This window comes from Protomyctophum bolini (genome assembly GCF_963924005.1).
Source record: "Protomyctophum bolini genome assembly, chromosome: 14".
NCBI classification, from domain to species: domain Eukaryota; kingdom Metazoa; phylum Chordata; class Actinopteri; order Myctophiformes; family Myctophidae; genus Protomyctophum; species Protomyctophum bolini.
In genome coordinates, this window is record NC_137875.1 from 30,915,154 (window position 1) to 30,942,784 (window position 27,631).

The window sequence follows — 27,631 nt, forward strand, 5'->3', positions numbered from 1 at the left end:
GATTATGGTTTTAAGGCCTTTTGCCACGATTACTGAATTTCCAAAGAGGTTCTGTTAATTAATATTGAAGTTTTCACATATAAAAACGACCAATCCTCAGTGGCCATTTCCTATCTTCATTTGAATAAATCTCCATAAAGAGAAACGGGCTCAATTCAGATTGTGGAAATTAACAAATCATTTTATTGCTGATGAAATCAAAATTTTATATAAATGATTTGGGTGCCCGAATAATGCGATTTGATTCTGTAGTATTGGATTAGAATGTCTCTCTCTCTCTCTCTCTCTCTCTCTCTCTCTCTCTCTCTCTCTCTCTCTCTCTCTCTCTCTCTCTCTCTCTCTCTCTCTCTGTCTCTCTGTCTCTCTGTCTCCCTCCATCTCTCTCTCTCTCTCTCTCTCTGTCTCTCTCTCTATCTGTCTCCCTCCATCTCTCTCTCTCTCTTTCTCTCTCTCTCTCTCTCTCTCTCTCTCTCTCTCTCTCTCTCTCTCTCTCTCTCTCTCTCTCTCTCTGTCTCTCTATTTAATTGTCTCCTCCTTCGGGAGTGGACATGATGATGAGTTTGGAAAAATAAATGTCTTGTCACAAAACTCTCTGGCATAATTTCCTGTTATTATTAAATCTGGTCTCCTCATTACAGACAGATGAGTATGCAGAGAAATTAGAAGGCATCCAAAGCCCCAGGTGCGAGTAACCGCTAATGCATTGGCAGCAAGCCATGTATTATATCAGTGAAAACAATGCATATTGAAACCGCACAAAGGTCCATTAGTGGGCATTCATTTGCCTTCACCAAGCTTCACTGATCTAGGAAAGATAAAGGCAAGATGCTTTGGAGGCAGATGGAGCTATCTCTATTCTTGAGAACTGATTATTCACAGGAGGAGAGGGGTAAAGTTTTATTTTCACAGATGGCCCATTACCTTGCTGTCTGGTTTTTACCGCTCTTACTCTGGTTGAGTAGTTTATGGTCCAAACGCCATGAGAGATTTTTATTTGATGTTTGCTTAGTGATATTTAATGGGGCAATGTTCCTTCCTTCTGGGAATTATGTAATGAGGAGATCCATACAAGATCCACTTGTAACATGATGTATTTGTTAAGTCTGGGCTGTCCGGCCACCAAGATTTCTCAAAATACATATTTTCTAATGACAGGTGTGTTGTCATTGTCCATCTGATATAGCAGCAATCTTCTGCCATATTAGCTGAAACGCACAACCATCACCCAAAGTGACACTCCACTCAGAAAGGCTAGTAGTGCCACATCTTCAATTACAAAAATGGTCGGTCATCATCAATGGTCGATCATCAATTTCTCAAATGAGAAACTATCACCTTCGCAAGCCCATGTTACAGTAATGACAGTGTCATTCATTATCCCTTGGGCGGGGGGGTGTTGTAAACCACCACAAGGTACGGTACTGCTCTGTTATCTTTCTTAAGCGCATTGCGTTTTGGCGATGGCGTCCTGTCAGTCCCTGAGCAAATAGACCCGGAGACAGCAAACATATTAAGCTTTCAATGTTGAAGTTAATTGGAATTTAATTAACTACGGATGTGGGCTTATGGAGGAGAGAGCAAAAATAAACATTCAAACAAACAACAGTGAACTGCATTAGCATTACAATGGCAGTTGGGCTTTAATCATACAAAGGCGCTTAGGAGAGTTGTCTGTCAGGATGTCATAGGGGTTGTAATGGATTTAGGAGAGTTGTCAGGATGTCATAGGGGTTGTAATGGATTTAGGAGAGTTGTCAGGATGTCATAGGGGTTGTAATGGATTTAGGAGAGTTGTCAGGATGTCATAGGGGTTGTAATGGATTTAGGAGAGTTGTCAGGATGTCATAGGGGTTGAAATGGATTTAGGAGAGTTGTCAGGATGTCATAGGGGTTGTAATGGATTTAGGAGAGTTGTCAGGATGTCATAGGGGTTGTAATGGATTTAGGAGAGTTGTCAGGATGTCATAGGGGTTGTAATGGATTTAGGAGAGTTGTCAGGATGTCATAGGGGTTGTAATGGATTTAGGAGAGTTGTCAGGATGTCATAGGGGTTGTAATGGATTTAGGAGAGTTGTCAGGATGTCATAGGGGTTGTAATGGATTTAGGAGAGTTGTCAGGATGTCATAGGGGTTGTAATGGATTTAGGAGAGTTGTCAGGATGTCATAGGGGTTGTAATGGATTTAGGAGAGTTGTCAGGATGTCATAGGGGTTGTAATGGATTTAGGAGAGTTGTCAGGATGTCATAGGGGTTGAAATGGATTTCCGCCACCTGACCTTGGGTATGCACGCTATTACATGACTTGACTTACTAATATAAGGGGACATTTGAAAAGCATTACGTCATCGCTGCCATGGTCTGTAGCAGTACAGACCATCTATCTAGCAGTCCTAGATAGATACGCTAGATAGATAGACTTGAATTTGAACTCACAAAACTAACGTAAAGCTTCCTTGGTAGTATACTATTAGTTCATAGCCACAAACTCACTCATTCACAATTGTTTTTTTAGTGTCTAATGTCTCTAATTCTGGGCTCTTTAACTGTGCAAACCCTCCTCACATTCAATGTCATGAAAAGCCAGAGGTTACAGAAAAATCGAAACAAAAGAAACGAACTGTGCGGTGGAACTATACTTTTATTGTTATACAGTAGTTACTGAGTGTTATAGTTACATAGTTACTGGTGACTTGGAGTGCCTTGGAGCCAAACACAGTTGTTGACTTAAGCAGCTGCAGGGGTCCTACTCAGACAGGGGTCAAAGGTGCTACTCAGACATACACACAACACACGCTGTCATTGGAGACGGTGTGCACCGCTCAAAAACGGACAGAGTGGTGCCAGGGTTTAAGTGGTTAAATAGAAATGGACAGTCCCTTACTGTATAATATATTTTTATATTAGTGAAGCTGAGAGGGAGACACTACTAGAGGAAGACTCTTTTACGATCTATTCCTTTTGACAGGGGCCAAGTAAGTCAAGCAGTGTTTTCCAGCTAAATCCTAGACACACTTGAGCATGGATACTGTATAGCGATTAGCGAGGCTGAGACTTGCTTACCATTTCATCTCTTTTTCCGAGTAGCAAAATAACAGGTTGTGTGGTAAAAATAACAAATACTAAAAAAGATCTTGTATCTTCATCCCTTTCATTTTATATGGTAGTGGTTGGTGTTTTTGATTCATTTTGAGAATAGTGAATAAACCTTTCCCTCTCTCCCTCTTTTTGTCCCGCGCCCTCTCTCTCTCTCTCCCTTTCTGTCCCTCCATCGTTCTCTCTCTTTCTCCCTTTGTTTCCCCACCACATATTTCCCTCTCCTTCTATCCTATAATCCTATATCCCTTCCAGGTACACCAAGATGAAGACGGCGACCAACATTTACATCTTCAACCTGGCGCTGGCCGACGCGCTGGCCACCAGTACGTTGCCCTTCCAGAGCGTCAACTACCTGATGGGCACGTGGCCGTTCGGCGACGCCCTGTGCAAGATGGTGCTGTCCATCGACTACTACAACATGTTCACCTCTATCTTCACGCTCACCACCATGAGCGTGGACCGCTACGTGGCCGTCTGCCACCCCGTCAAGGCGCTGGACTTCCGGACTCCGCGGAACGCCAAGATCGTCAACGTCTGCAACTGGATCCTCTCCTCTGCCATCGGCCTGCCCGTCATGTTCATGGCCGCCACCTCTCAAAACTACCACCCGGGTGAGAATTGTACTATTGCACACATTGCACTACTAGCACCAGAAGTATACTGCAAAGAGCAACAGACGGGAATGTTTCAGCATTGACATGAATTAATAAATCATCATAACATACTGTACACACTGTGAATTACTTTATAATATTTCCAAATTCTATAAAATGGTCTCTGCTCTCTATGCACACACGCCATTTTGGAAAGAACTTGGGCCCCTTCCCTACTTCCTTCACGTGTTACCGATGATACTAATGAAGGCTCTGTTTCATTCTGGTTAAACAGAGTCAGGGTGCTGATATTGTGCATGTTGGGTCACTGGAAACACTCTGCCACACCAGTGGGTCTCAAAGTGTCCTTGAGTGCGTTCCAAATGGCCCCGTACAGGTGTGTAACTCTGAGAGTGTACAAATGGAACCAAATGGATCCATACAGGTCCATTTGGTTCTATTTGTACACTCAGTTATTCTGTGTGCATAGAGACCATTCCCACAAATTATAGACGGGGGAGAGCTCAGGGGACACAATTTGCTGCTTCTTATGTGGACCTGTACAATAGAGGCGTCCCAGATCGCATTTCCAGATAGTGGGGAAACGTTTCTAATAGTGTCTTGGGACATTGAATGTGACAGGGTCACCCTAGCTGTCTGAACCAATGCACAGGATTATAAATTCTGGCAGTGTCAGCCAAGCTGTCACTGACACATACGTGTTCAAAATAATGGTAAGGTCAATGTTTTGTTTAACAGAAACTGCAACCTTTTACCAGAAACATTACTGTATCACTTTTACAGGTTTTCTGGGGTAAAGCACAGGTAATCAGTCATTAAACACTGGCTGGAGAGATGTTGTCCTCAAGCCAATTCCAGATACAAATCTTCTTCCTAAAACATTGCCCTGGCATAAATCAGGTTCAGTAGGTCATAATCTCTTGGCAAAGCGACATTAGATCGAATTCAACTTGCACTGTCTGACAAGATGGGTGATCAAGAACCTTGTGGACAAAATTGCACAGTCTGCGTGTATGCTTTATTTATTCTTAGTTGCGTGCCAGTTTTGCACGCCAAAAATAGTAGATCTACAAGCTCCCCGCACATTGGTGTGAGCTTACACTGACACGCAACTAACTCTAAATCAGGCTCTGCTCTTTCTGTCTGTTGTGGAAGTGGAAAAGTAATGTAGGTAGTAAGAAATAAGAAACACACCTGCTCTAAAACAAGAAACTATCTATTGATTCCAAGGAAGAGAAGTGTGACTTCCACTTTGCTCACAAAATACAGAGCAATACATTCACATAAAGATGGTGTACCAGATTTCCACTCTGGAAGGTGGTTTCACTTTGTTGCGTTTTCACCTCCTGAAAACACCGTTCTCGTCTAAAGGGACACCAGCAAACGATACTTTATTTTGCCGTTTTCTATGAACACCATTCTCGACTCGCGACTGATAATTAACCGAATTACCATAATCACCCGATTATGTAACAGTCCTGATAATGAAGGTACACTATCAGGAGTGAACATCTGTTCAATCCTGCTTTCAAAGAGATGAATATCTGCAGAGCTATGCATTGCATTAGGAGTAGGCTACACTTTCCCCAGCATTTGTTTTTGTTAGTTAGTTTATTTATCTCAGTCATGTTTAAACAATGCAGTTGAACATACAGAATGAGGGTTACAAAGTTACAGTTTGACTGAAAAGGTTTGGGCTGAAGCCGAAGCTTATTATGCCAGCATAATACATACTATACCTGTATCAGCACAAAAATAACCCCTTGTCGAGTACAATATAACCAATAATAATCTTTGCATCTACATTAGAACCTATCAGGCAGACAGACACTTGCACATTGGACCAAAACTCAGCTATAAACAGTCTCTCTTTGTCATTAAATGGAAAAGCATCGACACTATAAATCTTACAAAGGTGTTATTTTCATTATATTTTTAGGTCATTCCTCAATTAAAAAATAAATATATACTACATTAATTTAGCTTTACACTGTTTGCCATACCACGCTACCATACATATTTGCTGTAAGTGTAATTGCGTTTATTTATGAGAGATGTATTTTGTCTGGATATAATTATTGTCTGGACATGAATTAATCTATTCACCCAATCACAATAACAGTAAACGTGTGCCTTACTTGAGGGATAACTCAAGTCAGTGGTATGGACCTATGCACTACTACACTCTGAGTTAAGTTAACGCTGATCATTTTACTGTGTACCTTTTCAGAGGTCAGAGGTTAGCAATTTCCATCGTCATTAAGCGCTCTGGCAACTTGCATAAGAACATTTGACAGAGTTTTTTAGGCTTAGGGTATAGGGTTTTGCCTGTGTAATTGCCTGTGAGAGCATTTTCTTTACCAAGCCCTACGCCTGGATGACTAATCTGCAGGCCAAGAACATAAATTCACGGAAATATAGCCCTATCTGACAGGCCAATCTCTATAATTGCAGTTCTAATTGGGGCAGTGAAATTACTGAGGTATGAGTCCTGCACTCTGAGTACACAATCGTGAGATAATATATAAGTGGCTCATGGCTACTGTTGCGTTGATGCCTTCTATGGGCTGGGGTTATTTGGGGTACCGTCTTCAGATGAGTTGGGTTCAGTCAATTTGATCGTCGTCGTTGGGCAGTAACCTTGTTTGTTTGTCCAAAATCTTTATTTTTCAGGAAATCACTATGGAGTTTGGGGTGGATGCTTTTTTTCTAGTTAAAATGATCAACTATCAATGTATCAAGTTGTAGCAACAGGGGGAAAAAGGTTATTATTTCCATATTCGATATGGACACACACAGGGAATACAATAAATCATACATAGGCTGTGTCCAGAACATTGTTTTATCTAAGACCAGGTAGAGGTTTCAGGCAGGGAAGCAGAGAAGCATAGGGCGACTGTGGCTCAAGAGGTAGAGCAGGTCGTCCAATGATCCATGGGTCGGCGGTTCGAATCCCGGCTCCTCCTGTCTGCATGTCGAAGTGTCCTTGGGCAAGACACTGAACCCCAAATTGCTCCCGATGTGCTGGTTGGTACCTTGCATGGCTTCCGCCGCAATCGGTGTATGAATGGGAGAATGTAATGCACAATCTATGTAAAGCGCCTTGGATAAAGGCACTATATAAATGCACCATTTACCAAGGAGGTGCTGACAGTTGGAATGAAGGATGAAGCTTGAAAATGGAAGGTGAAAAAAACAGCGAGCTATTTTCTCAAGCTTTTTCGACAGATTTGATGCCTGAAGAGCAGTGGTTAGGAAACATTGTTTATGCCAAGGAGCCACCATATTGTAGTCTGTCACCTACTCTGTTGAAATGGGAAATGATGTGACTTGTTTTGTGATGTTGTTTATATAATGCCATCAGGACAAAGATACAGAACCTTACCCTGGAAAAAGGTTCGTTTCAGTAGGAGTTTTGTCCCCTCAGCCATCGCGGCATTAAACAAACTGCCCCGCCGACAGGATGATTTCTGTACACAGTGGGGAACTCATGTTTTTTTTGTATTGTATTTGTATTATTATTAATGACAATATAGGCTGTTTTATAACTGTAACATTTTTGTTTATAGTTTGACCTTTTGTTACTATGCTTCAAAATGGGATGTGTTGTGAGCTTGTAGAAATTTGAATGGGGTTTAAAACTGTTTGACTTTTCAGTTGACTTTGTGCGGGTGTGTGTGTGTGTGTGTGTGTGTGTGTGTGTGTGTGTGTGTGTGTGTGTGTGTGTGTGTGTGTGTGTGTGTGTGTGTGTGTGTGTGTGTGTGTGTGTGTGTGTGTGTGTGTGTGTGTGTGTGTGTGTGTGTGTGTGTGTGTGTGTGTGTGTGTGTGTGTGTGTGTGCGTGCGTGTGCGTGTGCGTGCCTGCATGTGCGTGTGTTCTCTCTTACCCAGCCTCTGGTATTGACTGCACACTGATATTCCCCCATCCTTCCTGGTACTGGGAGACCCTCCTGAAGATCTGTGTGTTTATCTTTGCCTTCATTGTGCCCGTCCTGATCATCACTGTGTGCTATGGACTCATGATCCTGCGCCTGAAGAGTGTACGCATGCTGTCTGGCTCTAAGGTAGGACGCTGACCCATTCTGACCTGAGATCAGATTCTAAAAATGTCTTCTACATCCTGACAGTTTTCATTCTGACCTGAGATCAGATTCTAAAAATGTCTTGTCTATGTCAGTCGCTCTTCGATTTTTCTAAAATAGCAGACCTACAAGCTCGTAGTGCGCTATTTTCAATAGCTAAAGCATAACATAGTGCACCAAAATGGGTTCCCGCCCAGAATGGGTTAATGGAGTAATTCTCATTTCCAGATCCGGGCCCACTCTTTTTTTATATAACATATATAACATATGTTTATTGATTTTTCTTTACAACATAGTATTTTCAAAGCAATTATTCACATATACAGTATTTCCCCCCCCACAACCCCATGGCAGCACAAATACTAAACAAAATCTTCGAAGAAACATCAGGAAATGTCCATAAAAAATAAATAAAACAACAAAAAACCACATTACATACAGTTAAACAAACAAATGCACAATGTCCCATCACAGTTCCCTACCCCCACACTACAGCTGACTACTCCAATTAACCACTATACATCCAAAGCCTCTTCAATATCACCTCGCTTAAAGGACCACTTCACCACTTTTCAACAGCTCTTCATATAATTGGTCCTCACTAATGTTCATGATAAAACACCACCATTTTTTCCTACTCAGTCTGTGTCTCATAGGAGGGCTTTGGGCAGTTCGGACACCCGTCCACCAGTGACATCATCATTAGGTATATCTTTTTTTAAACAAGATTTGTTTTAAATTTTATTTAGATTTGTATTATCGTGAGAACGATGGCTTCAACTTTTGAATTGCAACTTTTGAGGAAAAGAAAGCCTGCCGTTTCTATTAGATTGGATTCACCATCGATGATGTCACTGGTGGATGGGTTTCTGAACTGCCCACAGCCTTCCTATGAGACACAGACTGAGTAGGAAAAAAATGTGGTATTTTATCATGAACATTAGTTAGGACCAAAGTTGAAAAGTGGTGAAGTGGTCCTTTAATGAAGTCTCATATCTTATAGAATACAGCAGGTTTCTTCCTAATTGCATACGTTAGTTTCTCATGTGCCAAACTGGTCGTTAAATTCCTCAGCCAAAAGCCGATCGTAGGGGCATTGACATTCTTCCAACATAGCGCAATTGAGCGTCTGGTCTGTAACAGGCAAAGGTCAGTCATTATTTTTTCTTTTCAATTTAGTGTACAATTTAATTGATAAATACTGAGTATACATAATTTAGGACAAAGAGGAACTGGACCTGATCTGAGAGACATAATGGACCACAGACCTCCAGAATGTTTTAATCTCCTCACATTCCCATAAGCAATGGAATAGTGTACCTTCTCCGGGGTTATATAAATTCTCATTATCCAATTATACTGAATTAGTCTTAATCTAGTATTGATAGTTTGTGCTTGTGCCTTGGAACATATTAAACCCCAATCAATTTCTGAGATTTCCAGTTTCGAATTGCAGCCGTCCGTAGGTGCCCTTTGAGAGCGGTTTTGAAGGAGTCAAGGGATTTGCATGTCTTAATGACTATTGGTAGGGTGTTCCACATTTTGGTGGCATAGGAGCGAAAATAATTTAGTCCCTTGTTTGTGCCGAATCTGGGTTGTACATGGTTCGTTGCACTCCCTCTGGTGTTGTGGGTGTGGACTTCGTTAACATTAAGGAAGTATCTAGACAGGTACATGGGTATCTTGGTGGTGTATCGAATCTTGTGGACCAGACCCATTGCAAGATGCTGTACTCTGTCGTCGACCCTAAGCCATTCCAGCCTGTCAAAGTGGGCAGTTGTGAGGTGGGTTCGGGGGGTGAGGCCAAGTAGGAGCCTGACCAGTTTGTTTCGGGAAGTCTGGAGCCTAGTTTTAAGGGCCTTTGAGGTGCTGTGGTACCAGGAGGTGCATGCAAAGAAACCTTGTACGAGGGCTCCTGTTAAGGTCTTCAAGGTGTTTTTGTTGACCTGTGAGGAGATCCTGTAAACTAAAGGAATCTTCTTTGGTTGACTTTTTTGATTACGTTGGTGGCCATTTTATCACCGGAAAGATTAGCCTCCAGGATGGAACCTAGGTAGGTAATTTCATCTTTACGTGTGATAACATTGTCACCCAACCAAGAACCAAGAACTCTAACCAAGAAGTAATTTGCCTTGCTGAGATTACTATTAGATCCAAAGAGAATGGATTCAGTTTTTCCCAGGTGTAAAGATAGTTTGTTATCAGTGAGTCAGGTGCAAGTATTTAAAGTGGTTTTGCGGTACCTCATATCTCCTCCTCAGCCCTAGATTAGATTGCCATTCTCGTATAGATCCACCACTTTCTTTAAGCCTTTATTGAACCATAATTTAAATCCCAGATCCCTTCTATCTGGAATAAAATATTTCCCCAAATTGGTGCAAAGCAGGACAGCTCAGGGGTGTTTCCCATGAATTTATGGATTTCAAACCAAATATTTATAGCATGTGGGCTGGGCGCCTTTGGTGCATGATACAAAAATAAAGAAATCTATCTATCTATCTATCTATTGATGACAAAAGGGTTAGACAACTGGAGCTGAGTATATAGCAAGGAATCCAGAGATAGATCTCTTGAGGATAGGAGTTCAATTTGGACCCAGGATGGCTCAACATTTCCAGTAAACCAAAACATTGAAGCGCGTGGTTGGATCCAGGCCCACGTGAACATCTGATCACTGATAGGCTGCCATGTTGAGTGGTCAGATGGGTGGGCTGTGTGTAGAATTTTCAGAGGCTGTTTATTTTAATGATCAATCAATTGATTGTGATCAATTTATTAATGGAACTAAGGAATTATAGGCTATTTTAAATTCATATTTATCGGTATCACAATGAAAACTCATTTTTCAAGGATTAAAAAAAAAATATAGCATGCCATTTTTCTTTTTACATTAATTCTTTTTTTGTAATTCATTTTTCTGTAATTCATTCATGTAATTCATATTAAATCTAGGGGGGGGGGGTTCTGATTCTTTATGATGCCTTTTCAGGTTCGTACAGAACACCTTATCTAGCACAAGCTGCAGGATTGATTAAATTATTGAATTCTCATCTCATAATGGAAGGGGGGAAAACCTACGAGCACATATGGTTTCCCTGAGCAGGCGAGCACACACAGGCACTGTAATGAACGCTATTAGGGAACATTTCATTGAGCGAGAGGATGTACACAATTTGTATTCAGTGAAAGAAGGTGGATTGTCGATGCACCAATTATTCTTACCCTCAAGACTGTTGAGTAACTGTAATGAGCATGCTGCTTTTAATGGGAGACTTTGAGATTTGGTGGACTTTAATGTTGTTGAATCACAATGGAAAAAACTAACAAAACAAGACATCTACAATTAATCTATTTCAATTCAATTCAATAACTATTAACCGCACACACGCACTCACGCACTCACGCACGCACTCACGCACTCACGCATGCACACACACACACACACACACACACACACACACACACACACACACACACACACACACACACACACACACACACACACACGTACATTTTCATCACACCTCTGCCATTACAGGAGAAGGACAGGAACCTGCGTCGCATCACCCGCATGGTGCTGGTGGTGGTGGCGGTCTTCATCGTCTGCTGGACACCAATTCACATCTTCGTCATCATCAAGGCCCTGGTCACCATTCCCAACTCGCAGCTGCAGACCATCACCTGGCACTTCTGCATTGCCCTGGGATACACCAACAGGTTCGTTCAGTATGCGGAAACCAAATGATAATGATAATGAAATCTGTACACACAGTCAAATCGTAACATGTTTGTGTGTGCGTGTGTGTGTTCGTGCGTGCGCACACGTGCGTGCATGCGTGCGTGACTCCATATGCACACATCCAAGCACAGAACGGCATGTATTCAAGCAAAGCCCCTTAGCTGTGATATTGACAATATAATTGGCCCGTCATGATGTTTTGCTTTTATTCATTGTCATTGTCATCTTTTGCAGTTTGTCATTTTTTTTAATAATCATGCACATACAGTGTTGAGGACATTACCTTGAAGTATATGTAATAAAGCTTTCAACTGCATCCACACAACATTGACTCAATCAATAGAATTGACTGCTTCTCCTGCATGCAGACAGACTGTTAATCATGTTTTATGAACCTTCAGTTCCAAACTATGTTGATTCTGATTGGGTGTTGTTAATGAGGTGAAACGAGGCTGAACATAAAGATCTGTTGATTGAATACTTGTTTCCAGTGTGATCCTATGTATTCAATTCATCAACGTAGCATAAATAATTTACACAATAATACATTATGTACAGCGGAGAAAAAGGAAAAACAACGGCAGGGAATGACACCTCCTTTCAATGGGAATTTACACTTACCTCCCCTTTTCTTTTCTGTTCTACCACAGTATGCCTATACTGTTGTAGAACAGAATTGTAGGTTTGTCATCATCTGTAGCAGCCTATAAAAATGGCATGTTTTCACCTCGATTAATAAGTAATCCATGATCACACATGCCACTTCATGGTGCACTGTGATTCCATTGAGGTTTGATGCGCTTTGTGCGTGCTCTCTCTGCTCTTACTTTACCTGATCATAATCCATAATCTGATCCCTGGTCAGCCAGTCTATCATAGCAGCTCTTCTAACAGCCTGAGCCCTGCGGGCATTTGCTGAGACAGCTGAGACATGTCCTTTATTCTGAGTCTGTTCTTTGACTCTTGTTTTATTCAGTTTTTGATTATTTTATTGATATGCTTGTGATGTGAAGCATTTTGACTATCTATCAATGTCTGTGAAATGTGCTCTACAAATATATTTTACTTTCTACTTACACACATATGACAGCTAGGCTCTTGCAGAGCCACGTCGTAAAAGGATTTGTGGTCAGAGATAATCCACAGTTCATACAATGATTTGAGCTCTTACAGTTGTAATGTAATATATCTCTGCTGTCTAGAAGAAAACCACCTAACTCCAAAACGTTCATTTTTCAGGATATGAAAAACATCCAGCTCAAGTGGAGTTAGGAGGTTTTTGTCGAAGAGCTTTTTAATACTTTTCATTGGTTCAAAATGTTTTAATAACCCCTCTCATAAGATGCAATGGAAAAGTTCTAACTGCACTCACGTCTAAAAATGCCCCATCAAACTTTCAGATGCTGTTTTTCAGATTTTTATTGTGATCTCTCAGTCTTGAAATATATAATCCATTGGTTTCTGTTGTGTGTGAACAATAATAGCAATTCAAAACAGTTGTCCACAAAACCACACCTACCGGTACATTCACTGTCATAAGAACGGGAGGTGCGCTCATGATCACGTCAGCAGAGCCTGTTTGTGCATGGCTGCACACGCACCTGCAGCCCATTAAGTATAATTTATGCTTTGTCCCGCGATGATGTTGCGCACACAGACCTCTACACTCACAACAGTCGCATCCGCGATGCGATGTGAGCTTGTATATCAGCTGTGCTCTGTGCGCAATACTGTTGCGCAATGAAGTATAAATGTCTCCTAGGGTGCACCTCACTAGCCAACACACAAGAGGAGGTTGAATGAACTGAAACCAGCGCTCCCCAAAACAACAGGTTTGGAGATCTGTTGGGAATTGATTACATGAAACAGTCACCCGTGCGACCAGTCTCAATGTTTGTAAACAAATAATTGGTCTATAGCACTGATTTATGAAGAAAAAAAAATCCAAAACCTCAAAAATGGTTAGGTGGTTTCCTCCGGACATAGATTAATTATTGTTATCACCATACTAAAAATGTGGATGTTGTTTTAGTTTTTGTCTAAAATTGGGCCACAAACAGGCAGACTGATTCTAGAATAGTCCCTGTTGTCAGAGTACTCGGACGAGTCTCGGAGGCCAATCAATGACATCAGTCATCTATGACTGAAAGACTGATCTGATCTGATGAGTTGAGTGTTTCAATCAATCCACAAAGCCGATTGAGACAATTTCCTGGATGTTACACTCACACAATGTAATCAGAGGAAGTTTATCTGTGCCGATTGCAACCTTTTATTATATATAATTACACTAGATGCTGATTCCTTGCTCTCAGGAACAGCTCAACTGATTTTGTCCTCATCGTGATGGCATCAATGTCACCCTACTTTGTATAATTCCTCCTCTTTATCAGTCTTCAGTTCCAAATTTGCATTTCCACTTTGTTTACAATATCCACCATTGTTGATTTTCCACGCTGGCATGGAATGGAAACAAGCCTGGTTTTATCTAACATCAGCACATTATAATGACTCAAATATTAAATAATCTGCATATCAGCACCCCCACCACCACCACCCCCACCACCTCATGACAAAGTTTCTAGGAACATCTTTGAATGCAGATTGTGGCCCCTAGATGTGTTACAGAGACAAAATAAATGTTGGTAGTCTTTTACTCATTGATGACTGTCTGCTTATAGCAGCTTTAAGTACAGTACTCAAGTAAATATACTCCGTTACTGTCCACCACTGCCTGCTGTGACCAGCACTGCGGTCTTCACTATGCTTCTTGGTAAATAATGTTAATAGCGTTAATGAGCACGATGATTCCAGGATGGAAGTGGCTGACAGCAGAGGTCTGGAACAAGACCGTGTGGAAATTAATTCCAAACGAGTGAATTTTATATCTCACTCAGTGTCATAAACCCCAAATTGTGTTTATGAATAAAAGATAGAGAGATGACATGAGCACGGAACTTCATCTCATAAATATTATTTTCCCCCTCACTGATAAACATCATCTCTGCCTTCTCCCTGACCTCTCCCCTGTCTCTTTGCCACAGCAAATAGAACTGGATCTAATCTTAACACTATTATGTTTCTGTTTTTATTCTGTTCTTTGATAAATAAGTTGTGCAATTCAATATGCATGTTTGCCTACTCCTGCACATTTCTGCAATATATGTATACCATGATGGTGCAGGGTAATTGATAGGGTGATTTATAGAAAAACCTCCATTAGAGAGCAGTGCCGATATTAAGCATCTGTGACCCGAGCTAATGTGACAGATTTAATATTATATTTTACATGTGCTGACTGCTGCAGTCTGCAGACAGTAGAACTCTCTCTCTCTCTCTCTCTCTCTCTCTCTCTTTCTCTCTCTCTCTCTCCCTCCCCCTCTCTCTGTTTCACCCTCACTCTCTCAGATATGGGAGTTTTTTGTCATTAGTCATGTTTTCAAACTCTCCTTGGGTGATTGTAATCCGTGGAAAGTATATGTCTCTGATGTCTTGGTAGGAAGTGTAGCTCAGTCTCAACCTCGTTTTGTGTGCAGTGGGTGCACAGTCTGTCTTCTTTTGGGAGCCAGTCTGCCTATGGCGGGCGGCCTTTCTCAATCGCAAGACTGTGTTCACTGAATCTATATCAAGTTAATGTTTTTCTTAGTTTTGGGTCAGTTACTGTGGTCAAGTATTCTGCTACTGTGTATTCTCTGTTTAGAGCTAAATAGCATTGCCCTGGTTTTGAGTAGATATTTTCCAGTGTGTGAGATAGCTTTCTTTTTGTTTTCTTATGATTTGGTGTAGTCCCGTTTGTTTTCTGTCTGGTGGTTGTGCTTGTGTTAGTCCCAGAACTAGCTGGCTGAGGGGACATCTTTCCAGGGATTCACTGTGTGTGAGGGCCTTTTTTGCTTTTTGTGGTTCACTTTCCTTTAGGTGTTTATAGAATTTCAATGCTCTCTTTTGGGTTTTGATAATTAGTGGGTATCGTCCTAATTCTGCTCTGCATGCGTTATTTGGTGTTTTCCGTTGGATGCGGAGAATGGATTTGCAGAATTATGCATGCAGAGTTTCAATTTTGTGTTTTTCCGGTTCTTGATCGGCAAGTGGGCCCCTTTGCAACCATAGAGGGAAATGGGTTCTATAACAGAGTCTAGTATCTTTAGCCAGATTTGTATTGGGATGTTCTTTTGATGGCATAGAATGCTCTTCTTGCCTTGTCCCTCAGGTCATTTACAGCTTGTTTGAAGTTACCTGTGCTGCTGATGTTTAGGCCGAGATAGGTATAGTTCTTTGCATGTCTCTCTCTCTCTCTCTCTCTCTCTCTCTCTGATTAATTGTAAAACAGTGGTGTTGCGTTATGCAATATGCATGCTGTTTCACTAGAATGTCGAGCTTGCACTCGATATAATATTTGCACCCCAGCCTGACAGACACGTATCTCACAGTCATAGCCGGTGAGTCTGAGATTAATTTAAATAACATAGTTGTCGGAGACTGGTGTGAAAATAATATTTGGGAATTCCTTGGCCTGCAGGCAGCGGGTACAACATGAAATATGATCTAATGTAAGGTGTAGTAGTTTGCAAATGTTGCTGCTGACGGACACACGCACACAGCCAAACACGCAGGGTTGATAATAATAATATCTGGCCTTAATTGGCTTTCAGCCTTTTAGAGATAAAAATGTGAAATTGTCCATTGGCAATATCTGAGGTGAATAGAATCCTGTTAACCATATATGAACCCTATAGCATCCCTATACTGGGCATGTCATAATGACCATTATCTAATGCATCGTGTTGTTACACATTGTGAGCATGTCTCTGCTATTTGCCGCAGAGGGATTTGGTGTTTAGGGGGAAAATTGGGGACCAAATAGAGACCCCTGGGGGACCTCAGGCAACTAAGTATTTAGGTTTTCAGTGGTTAAAATGTCATTTTTTTTGTCATCCACAGTAGTCTGAACCCTGTCCTCTACGCCTTCTTGGACGAGAACTTCAAGCGTTGTTTCCGTGAGTTCTGCACGCCCACCCCCTCGGTGGTGGAGCTGCAGAACTCATCTCGCGGAGGGCAAGGGCGCAACTTGCCGCAGCTGGAACATAATAGCACCCACACGGGGGACAGGACGAACCAACAGGTATTCATGACCTCATATCCCTTCTCTCAGTCGCTACAGTCATCTACATTCCTCCTCTTGCTCTTTGCTCTCTCACTCTCTATTTCTGCTTCACATGCATTGTGAAGGCCTATGTCTGGGCGCATCTTTATCAATGCGACAGATAGCCCTCTATCGCTTTGCATCCCAAGTTCTGCCTGCATGCCCTCCCTCACAATCCTAAAGAATGATATCTGAGCCCCCTTCTCTATTCCCTGTACACCCACCACTGTGTGGCTTTGTTCAACTCAAACCAAGTCACGAACAATGACAAAACTACAGGAGAGAAGTGGAGAACTTGGCACAATGGTGCCAGAACAATCTGGCTCTCAACGTTGACAAAAGTAAAGAGCTGATCTTCGACTATACAGGAGGCCTTAGAGATCACTCTCCCATCCGGATCGGGGGGCGCTGCAGTAGAGAGGGACCGAGAGTTCAAATTCCTGGGGGTGCACATCACTGAGGACCTCACCTGACAGAGAGGATGGTGAAGAAAGCAGCCCGTCTTCTTTCTTTCTCTGAAAACTGAAGAAAGAGAGCGGGGGCACGCATTAGTCCAACGCGCGTGCGTGCGTAGCTTTAATACAAAACCGTCTCATCAATTGTGACGGCAACAACCCACAGTGGCACTCAGCGTGCTACAGGCTGACACAATGGTAGTGCATACCAATTGCCCTACTATTGCACCCACCCTGTTGGTGCTTCAGTCACTTTATAACCAATGCACTGAAGAAAATCTTTACTTCATTTCACTTCATTCATTTCGATTACAGTTTGAAAATCCCGAGTCACAGTGCAATGCAATACAAGTTACTGTCTCGCTCTAGCGACTGTGCACTGCAGAGACACACCAACAATCACAAAAACCCCAAGAAGCTTTATTAGAATGAGCTCATGCGTATTTTCAATGCAGCACTGTAAGTCTCTCTTTCTCTGTCTCTCTCTCTCTCTGTAGGTATGACTAGCCGTGGAGGGGTCTTCAGTGGACTCTGGCTGCAGTGCCAGTGTTGCCAACGATGACCTCAACTCGGAGGTCACGCAGGTCACCACAGGACTCTGACATTTGTGCGTGGATACGTGCGCGCATGCACACACACACACACACACACACACACACACACACACACACACACACACACACAAACACCAAGTTACCGTGATAGCCCTAAGATCACGATCAGCAAACTGCAGCATAATGTCAGAATAGACTAGTAAATCATTGCTAAAATGTGATGTAATGCCCTATGGGTGGCTATAAGGCAACATTCTCAATGCTGTGCCTTTACTGTCACTGCAAAAGGTATTTGCATTGTTGCAAACGCAGCATTCTACACATTAAACATAGCTTGCATTACTTTAGGCCACGGCTAACCTATCAATGGACAGCTGGACAACTGTGACCTTCTATTGCAGAACTCGTTTTCAAGATGTCAGAGCTGCCACGCAAATAGCAGTGAAACGTTACCAGGATCCCAACGGCCCTGGGCTGACTGGGGCTCTTGGGGAAGCTATGGTTCAAACTAACTGTTTCTACAATTCCACCACCTACGTACATTTCTTTTGTACACGCTTCAGGATCAAGAGAGAGGAAAGTGAATGAAGGGAGATGTAATTGCACAGAATGAGCCAGGATTCAAGCTTATGCTGAGGTATGGGGTGACATGCATAACAGAAGTCTACAGAAGCTTCAGAATATGTATATCTTTCTGTCTATCTGTCTGTCTGCTCTGCTTTATAGATCCACACATAACTGCATCTGCATAGTTTCCAAACACACATGCGCAGTTGCGCACGCGCGCGCATACACTCACACACACGCACGGACGGACGGACACACGCACGCACACACACGCATGCACCTGCGCACACACGTACGCACGCAAGAAGAAGAAGAACCATTGAATTTATGGCGAGTGCTTTGTCAGACACCAGACCATTGTATGAAGAGGATTCAATCAGATCCACCTATATATATATACACACAATGAATGCCCTGACATTGTGTGGCCCTTGCACACCTGGTAGACAGTTTAATCCAAAACCATGAATTATGTCAGCATAATTCATGTAGTGCTCATCCATTTCCAGCATTTGAGGAATCAAACCCTTGGCGCCCTCAGGGGTGATAATGCTTTGTTTCGCTGATCAAGCTATAGGCTACTGGACATCATTTTTTCTTTGGCCAATTTAGAAAGGTTAATTGTTGGTCTATGCTTTGCTCTATCTCTGTCTTTACATCGCTCATCCACTGTCTCCTGCTCTCAATTCCTGTCTCCTTTATGGCTGCCTGACTGTTGCTTGGCATGTATTCAACTAATCATGCATTACAGTACAATATCTTCTCTTTCGCTTGAGGCTGACAAACCTGTGAATGTACTGAAGGAAATCCAGCTTTCTGCACTGCATCCTTGCGTTAAACCACAAAACAACAAGACAAGCAAGGAAGACATCAGCCTGTTTATATGGCGCACACACAGAGACTGCCCATTCTAAATATGCCTTATAAATCCTTTTCTGGAAAACTTTTTTTTTATTCATGCATTTCAAAAGTCTATAATCTTCTTTGTCTTGTTTTTTCCCCCCTTTATCTTTTCTCCTTCTTTAGGCTGCGCTTCGGGCTAGTGTAATAACTGGGGGCGCATTACAACTACCGAACCTATGAACCTATGTTGCTACTTTATATATAACAGCTAATTCACAGAGGTATAGGTTTAGGTGTTCCAGATCTAACTGGGTTAATGCGCAACTCTACTGATCTTTAACCTGAATCCATATCATTCTATTGGGAAAACGCATCTCTTGCCCTCGTTTTTACATACAATACATTGGGTTGGTTATATCTGAGTTTCACATGTTCAAGATTCAGGACAGGTAAAAAAAAAGAATGTGAGACTTTTTAAATACAGCTAAACTAACCACACAGCAAGGTATACTGCAAGTGCATTCCCATATCCTCGCAAAACATTTAACAAGTAACTCGGGATTGTATATGTATTTTATATCTGTCTTTATATCACTCTTGCTTAAGTATTGTGCCGTATGCTGTAATTACCAGTTGGCCTTGATTGTAGCTTTGCTCGATATTCTGTGTATTAGTATTTTCTTTACATTAACAAGATGTGAAATTATTGAAATGATTGTATTCATATTTTGTGTATAGTATTGTGAAGACGTATTTTGCTGTTTTTTTAAACTATTATTATTCACAGTGTCTTGCTCGGTGGAAAAGATATATTACCCAGCTCCTAATTGTGCCATTTGTTATACTGATTATGCCTTGTCAAGTCGAAGGATCTATGTGTAACAACTTGAGCCTAATTCTTGTAAAAAGAAAATATGAATCAGCAAGATTTGCATCATCTGTTTCAACATGGTGTGTGTGTGTGTGTGTGTGTGTGTGTGTGTGTGTGTGTGTGTGTGTGTGTGTGTGTGTGTGTGTGTGTGTGTGTGTGTGTGTGTGTGTGTGTGTGTGTGTGTGTGTGTGTGTGTGTGTGTGTGTGTGTGTGTGTGTGTGTGTGTGTGTGTGTGTGTGTGTGTGTGCGCGCGTGCGTGGAGATTATACTGTCTGTTTTTAATACCAATCCATCCAGCTGCTTTCTGAAACAATAGAGATTACTTTGTCCCATTAAGTAGCAGGTGTACAAGTTTGTAGATCTCATACGAGTTTGCATATCTGCATATTTTTGAATAGCCAATGCTAAAATCTAAAATTACACAGATGCTTTCCCTGTTTTAATGGGTTAGGTTAAGCCACTATGTTATGTGTGATGGCCATATTTCCACAGCTGTTTGATCACCTGGCAGCACGTAAAAACTCGGAATGCATGGGTTACACTTGTTAAGTATGAACTAACTTACTCAAACGTCAGTATGCGATACAATACTTAATAGCTTTTTGTATATATAGCTTTTTAGTTATTAACGCACACAGTAATGTCCTCAGTGTAATTGTAATGCAGCAATCTGTACCTATAAATCTTCATCCTGCTTTGTATATTTGTCAGTTAGGATGATATTGTACATCTGAGCTTTAGAGATTACTACCTGCCAACTAGTAGGTCTGCTATCCGATATAAAGTACCACACGTCTATATTTCTCAATGGCTGAGCAGGGAGACCATCGTCAACCACTACAGATGTGCTACAGTGGTTACTGTATATTGTATTAAAACTAAAAAATACATATAGGTATTTTTTTTCATTAAAATAAGTACATTGCAGCTTTAACCCCAAATGTAACAATTGAACCATATTGGTTAATGTAACTCCATTACCAGTGTTACTGTAATTATTACACTGTTAAGAGTGTAATAATGGAGCAAGGACTTTGCTGTGAACACTGCACAATATCGTTCTTGTGAGAGTATAGCAGTTACCATGAATGTAATGAATGGCCGGTCACTGCAAGACACCTGAGGGCTCTTAAGTTGAAGATTGTCAATGGATGGAGAGTTTGAATCACAGTAAAAATCCTCAGTGTTACATGAGTTTCAAATGGATAAATGAACATTGAGGACATTACTGTAGTGTGTATGGGCTTATGTCTTATAATTTGCACCGTACAGAAGATTGTCCATTTCAGATCATTGTTACTGTATGCATGGCATATCTTTCATAAAGTTTAGCAATGTTATCAATCCAACGTTAATGGAATAAAATGACAATTTCAATCTGATATGGCACTGAATGTCTTCCTCCAATTATCTGCTTTCTGGTCTGCCCTTGCCTAATGTGCTGATTTAATTCATTCACTCATTCCATCACAGAAGTGTTTTTTGCTGAAACAGATGAGGGCCCAGGTAGGGATGAGCCTTTATTTTCGGCCTGTTGAGAACTCTAGTTTCCGCCGGCTCCATATATGGAGATCTAAAGGTTTGAGGTTTGAGGTCAGATGTAGAGTTGCTCCATGCAGATATGATCCAGTGTTGTCCATGTATTGCTATCCAGGGTTTGATGAGGTCAGTGTTGTGATCTTCATGGAGACGGCCATATATGGAGTGTGCCACGAGGCTTGATGGACTAACGGCTATATATGGTGGTGTGACGTGCTACGAGACGTGATGTCACGAGGCGTAATGGACTGACAACCATATATGGAGGCGCGTGATGTCACGAGGCGTAATGGACTGACAACCATATATGGAGACGTGAACTGACTGACGGCCTACGTTCGCAATTATATAGCCTATCATTTTATATTGATGTGAATGTCTGTTAGCTGATGTTTTTTTTCGTTGCATGCCTTCCCCTCATACATTTTCTGTCGTTCACTAGTACAGACCACGCATTCAATCGAACATCGTTTAACATGGTTAGCATGTTAAGTGGAACATTGACATGCATATCTCATAATATGGCATTACACTACATGTATGGTATATGAGGGGAAGGGGATGAGGATGAAGGAGGGGGGGGGAGTGAGGATGAGTGGGAGGATCCGAGGGGCCTGGATGAATGAGTGAGGAGGGGTAGGTGGGGTGGGGGGAGTGAGGATGAATGAGTGAGGAGGGGTAGGTGGGGTGGGGGGAGTGAGGATGAATGAGTGAGGAGGGGTAGGTGGGGTGGGGGGAGTGAGGATGAGAGGTGGGATGAAGTGGCGCTATGGAGGAGAGCTGGAGGGAGTGAGGGCCCGGGGGAGGATGAAGGGCGAAGCCCTGGGGGGGGGTAGGCTGACGGGGCGGAGAGCTTGACGGTTGACAGTTGCCATGGCAGCGAGGCCTCGGTGAGCGGCGAGGGTGGAGCTGTGATCAGTAACCGTGGCAGGTAAATGGAGGAGTTAACTGTAGCTGTGGAGAAGTTGATTGAGCTCAACATACCTGAGGCAGGCGAAGGAATGGAATTATAGCATGGAATGGGTGGCAGAGGAAACCAACAATCTTATCTTGAAAGCGTGGTCTTTCTCCTGAACATATGTTGTACCAACTCCATTTAATGTAGCTGAGCTGAAATCAAATGGATTTAAGTATCTATACCAAAGCCTCAAGAGATCTTGGCTGATCTTAGGTGTAATAGGATAATATAGCATACAGTAATGAAAATGTGGTTAATGATCTTGACATTTAATAACCAGCTTGGTTGAATGCTCGATTATGATTGGTCAATACCTATATATAGTTTTTTCCCGAAGCAACGGATTGCACTGGACACACACACCTGGCATAAATAGGACTATACTTTCATTACCGTAAGCAATGAAATTATGAAATCTGTTTTGTTATGCATTTGTTTGTTTATTTAGGCATACAATAAGCGGGACAAATCAATGGGGAGCAGGTCATTGTTGCAAAAATAAACCACTTCAGGGTGATTTAATCACCCTGAAGTGGTGTCTGTCTTGCATAATCACTAGTCATTCATGAAACACAACTAGAATTCTGAACCATTCCAAATTCCGGGAAGGGCCTTTGAGCTGTCATGCCCCAGTGTCTCTAATCTATCTATGTCATGGCAGAGTTGCCATGGCTATTTCACACCTGATGAGTAGCTGGCCTCTTTCCCCTCGTCTAAACTCAGGATATTATTTGCCGGTGTGGGACAAAGTGCTGCGAAGGACATAATGCTGCCTTATTCAGAGAAAAACACTTGAACCGTGATGGCAAAGCCAGGCAGGCAGCACATGACAGCTGAATGCTGATAGGTCTTGCACAGTGTTCACACAGACAGAAAAACCGACAGGCTGTCTTGCAGGACATTCGGTACCTTTAACATGAAATCCCTTGAGGAAGTTAGTTGGTAAATCAGTTTGTCAACCAACCAGCCAGCCGGTTAATCATTTCCTCAGCTAATCAATGAGCCAGTCAGCCAGATTGTCAGCCAAGTGAGGCCAACCCTTCAGCTGGCGTTACTGCAGCTCCAAAGGTTGTAGCAGCTACACCAGCTGGTTTCTATCTGCCTGGGGATCAAGGAACACTCCATATCAAATAGCCATAAGTTTAAATCACAGCAAGCGATTCTGACTATCTGTTTATTTCTAATAAGACTATCGGGTCTATCGCTCAGCAGGGCTGTTTGGCACAGCAGAAATACAGCCAGGCAGTATTCACCTTCATTACCCACCTGCCTCAGCTGGTGTTTTACTACACGGTCGGAATGGATACACATATCCCAACGCACTAAAGTCTAGTAGTACATTCATTCCTTGTTCTTTCACCTCTGAGATGTTCTTGAGTTCTGACTATCCGAAGAAAGTTGAAAGACATTCAAGGTGGGCGTAACGCAATATAGTTTATCTTTTGAGGTACACCTCTGTAATCCCTCACACTCGAGCCACTGAAGAAATATGCATCTAGCACTTGAACCAGGTGTTTTTTAATTAATACGGATATCTCCTTCCAACATTCTGTGATATATTTGCAACCATGAGATGAGGCTGAGTTGAGATCAAGTGCTGTGGGTATATGAGGTGCATCTTCTCCTTTGTGCAGCATCTCAAATTCCATCCAGCACACAGAGCTGTCAAAAGGAACCCATAGCACGATCCCTACGGAATATTGGATGTCAGTGGTTCTCAAAGTGGGGTCCCGGGAGTCCGTTTTACTTGACGGGGTTCCAAGGAGTCCCCAGCTACATTTGTGAATATAGCATCAAAATCTCTTTAACCACTTTAACCATATCGTACTCGTACATCAGCTATTTGGATATAGATCTACGAGCTCCCAACGTGCCACATCATGATTGTGATCTGTTATTTTCAAAACAATCGTGTACAAAATGTGAATATTTTTTTTATCATTTTAACAATACAAATCTTGTATTGGCACCAAATATTTTCAGATGGAGGTTTGCGGCTAAATGCATATTAATGTGGGGTCCTTGACAAAGAAATAGTTTGAGAACAAATTACTTATTAGTCCCAGAAGGAGGGTTTCCACTGTGTAATGCACAATCTATGTAAAGCGCCTTGGATAAAGGCGCTATATAAATGTACCATTTACCATTTACCATTTAACATTTACTGAGGTCAAGGCCTGTGAGGTGATGCAGAATGCAGATTATACAGCTAGTTTCGAGGAAGCAATCCGATTGGTTGAAACAGCTTTCTAGTCATGCTATAACCATGATAATCAAAACAAATAATTCAGCCGTGCTTTTTTATCAGAGAGCAGCAGTGGTCGTAGTGGCTACATCTGTCATTGAAAAAAGACTGTAGAATAATCTTATTAAGGTGCTGTGTGAATTATATTACTTCAAGGTTTCTTTTTTTTTTAAATTTCAATACAGTTGCAGTATCACAATCTGATTCAACAATATAATAACTGAAACCAAACAAATACAAACAACAAAGCAAGATAAAACAAAAAGACAACTCAAAATGGTGAACCAGTTATCACAGAAAGGAGATTATAATACAAATTAACATCTCTGCTAATATATGTTCTTTCTATCTATTTTTTTTTCAATGTCTCCCTTTTGTTCTTCATCATCAAAATGCCAGACCCAGTCAGTCACTAATACTCACTATAATGCTGTTTAATAATAATAGAGAGAGAGAGAGAGAGAGAGAGAGAGAGAGAGAGAGAGAGAGAGAGAGAGAGAGAGAGGGGAGGGAACTCTTATCCGTTTCGATTGTTTCCTCCGGCGCATGATGTCGGTGACGCTTACCGGAAGTTGAGGCTAATATTTTATCATCGTTGTGCTTGAAGGACTGTCTTCTACAATCTGCAGTCTCTGGTGAAGGAGAAGGCATATCGTGACTTCTAATCGTAGGTTATTTACTATTATATTTGAAGCCTTCGTGGAAATTGATGTGCATAGCTTTTGAAACCTACAACCAGAGGAGGAATATATCGGGCAATTATGTTAACTAACGTTAAGAGGGTACTTACTGTTAGCCTGGGCTAACAGCAGGCTACCTAGGCTAGGCTAATTAGCATGGCAACTGCTTGAGAAACAGTTTATTGCGAGACACCTTCTCCCTCCTAGATTGTATTACTACATCTATCACATCTCCGATGTCTTTAATACAAACATGAAAACAATTCACCAGCCAGCGTTTAAACGTTTAAAACGTTTAAAAGTAATGATTGATTCACAAGTCAATGGAAACATAGGACCAATGGAAATAAAGTCACCAGGACTAGGTACTCATTAATTCATTCAGAGCATTGCCCATGGTCAGTTTATTTATAGTAAAATGATTAAAATCACCCCAAGGGGTCTCTGTGCATTTCACAACAAGAATATATCAATTCATATAAAAAAAAACATAGCAATAAGAAAACATTAAAATGTGCATAGCTAATAGCATGTCTATTAACCTAAATATAGAATTATAACCGGACACTGACCTATTTCTTATTCTATGATCAGAAATCTAGGAATCCCTGCCCGAAGTGAGAATGACTGACCGATACAACATCCACAGTCAACTGGAGCATCTGCAGTCCAAGTACATTGGAACAGGCCATGCCGACACCAGCAAGTGGGAATGGCTGGTGAACCAACACAGAGACTCCTACTGCTCCTACATGGGACATTTTGACCTGCTCAACTACTTCTCCATCTCTGAGAACGAGAGCAAGGCACGTGTCCGCTTTAACCTGATGGAGAAGATGCTGCAGCCGTGTGGGCCGCCGTCAGACAAACCGGACGATGCCTAGGCTTGGGTTACTTGTGCGTGTTTTTCTTTCTTCAAGTCAAGTATTTTTTACGGGGTTGTTTTTTTCCTGAAAGGTTTAAGGACACGACGCACATTGGGTCATTTAACTGTTTTGTACCTCGATGGCATTTCCTGTTCATTTCCTCTGGCTCATGCGCCACAAACATGGCAAAACAAACAAAGAAATGGTGGCGGTGTAGAAAGGAAATAGTTTTTCTTACCAGTCAAAAGCAAGCCTTGACAGACATCAGCAGGAAGAATAAGGACATGAAGGCTACCATGGAAGAAGACTTAGGCTGGGCTCGATTTGTCTTGCAAGGCTAATTGTTTTGATTTATCTTTTTATAATTCTAACTTGATAGCCTTATTGCCAATAAAAAAAAAACCTGCTCCAGTCTAATTGATATTCATTTCCCGGTATTTTCAATTTAATCCATTAGAAACAGGAAAGCATCCGTGTCATATTAGATAGTGTTGGCTATTCAAAAATGGAGATCTACAAGCTCACAGCGCATCACTTCGTGCCGTGCTGCGAGCTTGTACATCTGCTATTTTTGTGAGAGAACTGATTTAGAAGGCATTTGTAGAATCGGCCCCAGGTCTTTGGTTTAAGAATGTTTTCGGAATATCACATTAGGCAACTACTAAGTTGTCAGGAATTGGCCTCTGCAGTGCACATGACATGGACTTAACTATCACATTGAGCATCATGTTTTTAATTGTTTCATCTTGAGTACCTTATTTGTCTTTCTTACTATTCTCATAAGACCTAGTTGCAGATCATTGCCACTTTTTGTAAACACTTATAACAATTTAAGAGGATGTGACTTGAACGATGGGCATTGATTTAATTGTTTTTGTAGTATTCTCAGATTTATTTCTCACAAATTCACAAATACAAAGCCGATTTCCAAAGCCATTGTGTATTAGAGAGATTACTTCCACACACCCGGTTTAATTTTCAGCAGGTGCATGTAGGTCCTAGCAGAGCAGCAAACGTATGGAGGAGGAGAGACATGCACACAGCCACTTGCTGGTTCAAGAAGTTTATTTAAATAAGAGTCAGCAAAGTTTCTGACTTTCTGCCTTCTTCAGGCATGCCTGAAGAAGGCCTTTGTGAAAAAGTGTGACATTCTTATCCAGTTTCGAGTCAATTTTAGATAGCTTAATATCAGAAACAGCAAGGTGCTCACAGGAGATAAAAAGGTGACTATAGTAGAACAATATATAGGATATAAAAGGTGCTCACACGGTTCAAACAGGATCAAGACAATAAAAAAACCAGACAATCCGGGCATTTAAAGGTAAAAGGAGGAATAGGCATGGTCAAAACATGTTGGCAGTTGACTTTTAATTAAATCAAGGCT

The 27,631-nt window shown here is 41.6% G+C and overlaps 2 protein-coding genes across 2 annotated transcripts in view; both read left to right on the forward strand.

The window, feature by feature from the left end:
- Positions 1-17,142, forward strand: part of oprm1 (opioid receptor, mu 1) — a gene marked incomplete at its 3' end in the record, with an annotated part of 39,242 nt that extends 22,100 nt beyond the window's left edge. The window contains exons 2-6 of the mRNA XM_080782959.1: positions 3,349-3,707; positions 7,600-7,772; positions 11,329-11,507; positions 16,468-16,648; positions 17,038-17,142. Of these exons, the coding sequence (XP_080639085.1) occupies positions 3,349-3,707; positions 7,600-7,772; positions 11,329-11,507; positions 16,468-16,648; positions 17,038-17,142 (997 nt within the window). The remainder of the gene's footprint in view (positions 1-3,348; positions 3,708-7,599; positions 7,773-11,328; positions 11,508-16,467; positions 16,649-17,037) is intronic.
- An 8,101-nt stretch (positions 17,143-25,243) lies between these two features.
- Positions 25,244-26,664, forward strand: sf3b5 (splicing factor 3b, subunit 5). Its single transcript, XM_080781540.1, has 2 exons — positions 25,244-25,368; positions 25,976-26,664. Exon 2 carries the CDS (start codon positions 26,005-26,007, stop codon positions 26,263-26,265), a length of 261 nt encoding a protein of 86 aa, XP_080637666.1. The 5' UTR covers positions 25,244-25,368; positions 25,976-26,004; the 3' UTR covers positions 26,266-26,664.
- Positions 26,665-27,631: the final 967 nt, after the last annotated feature.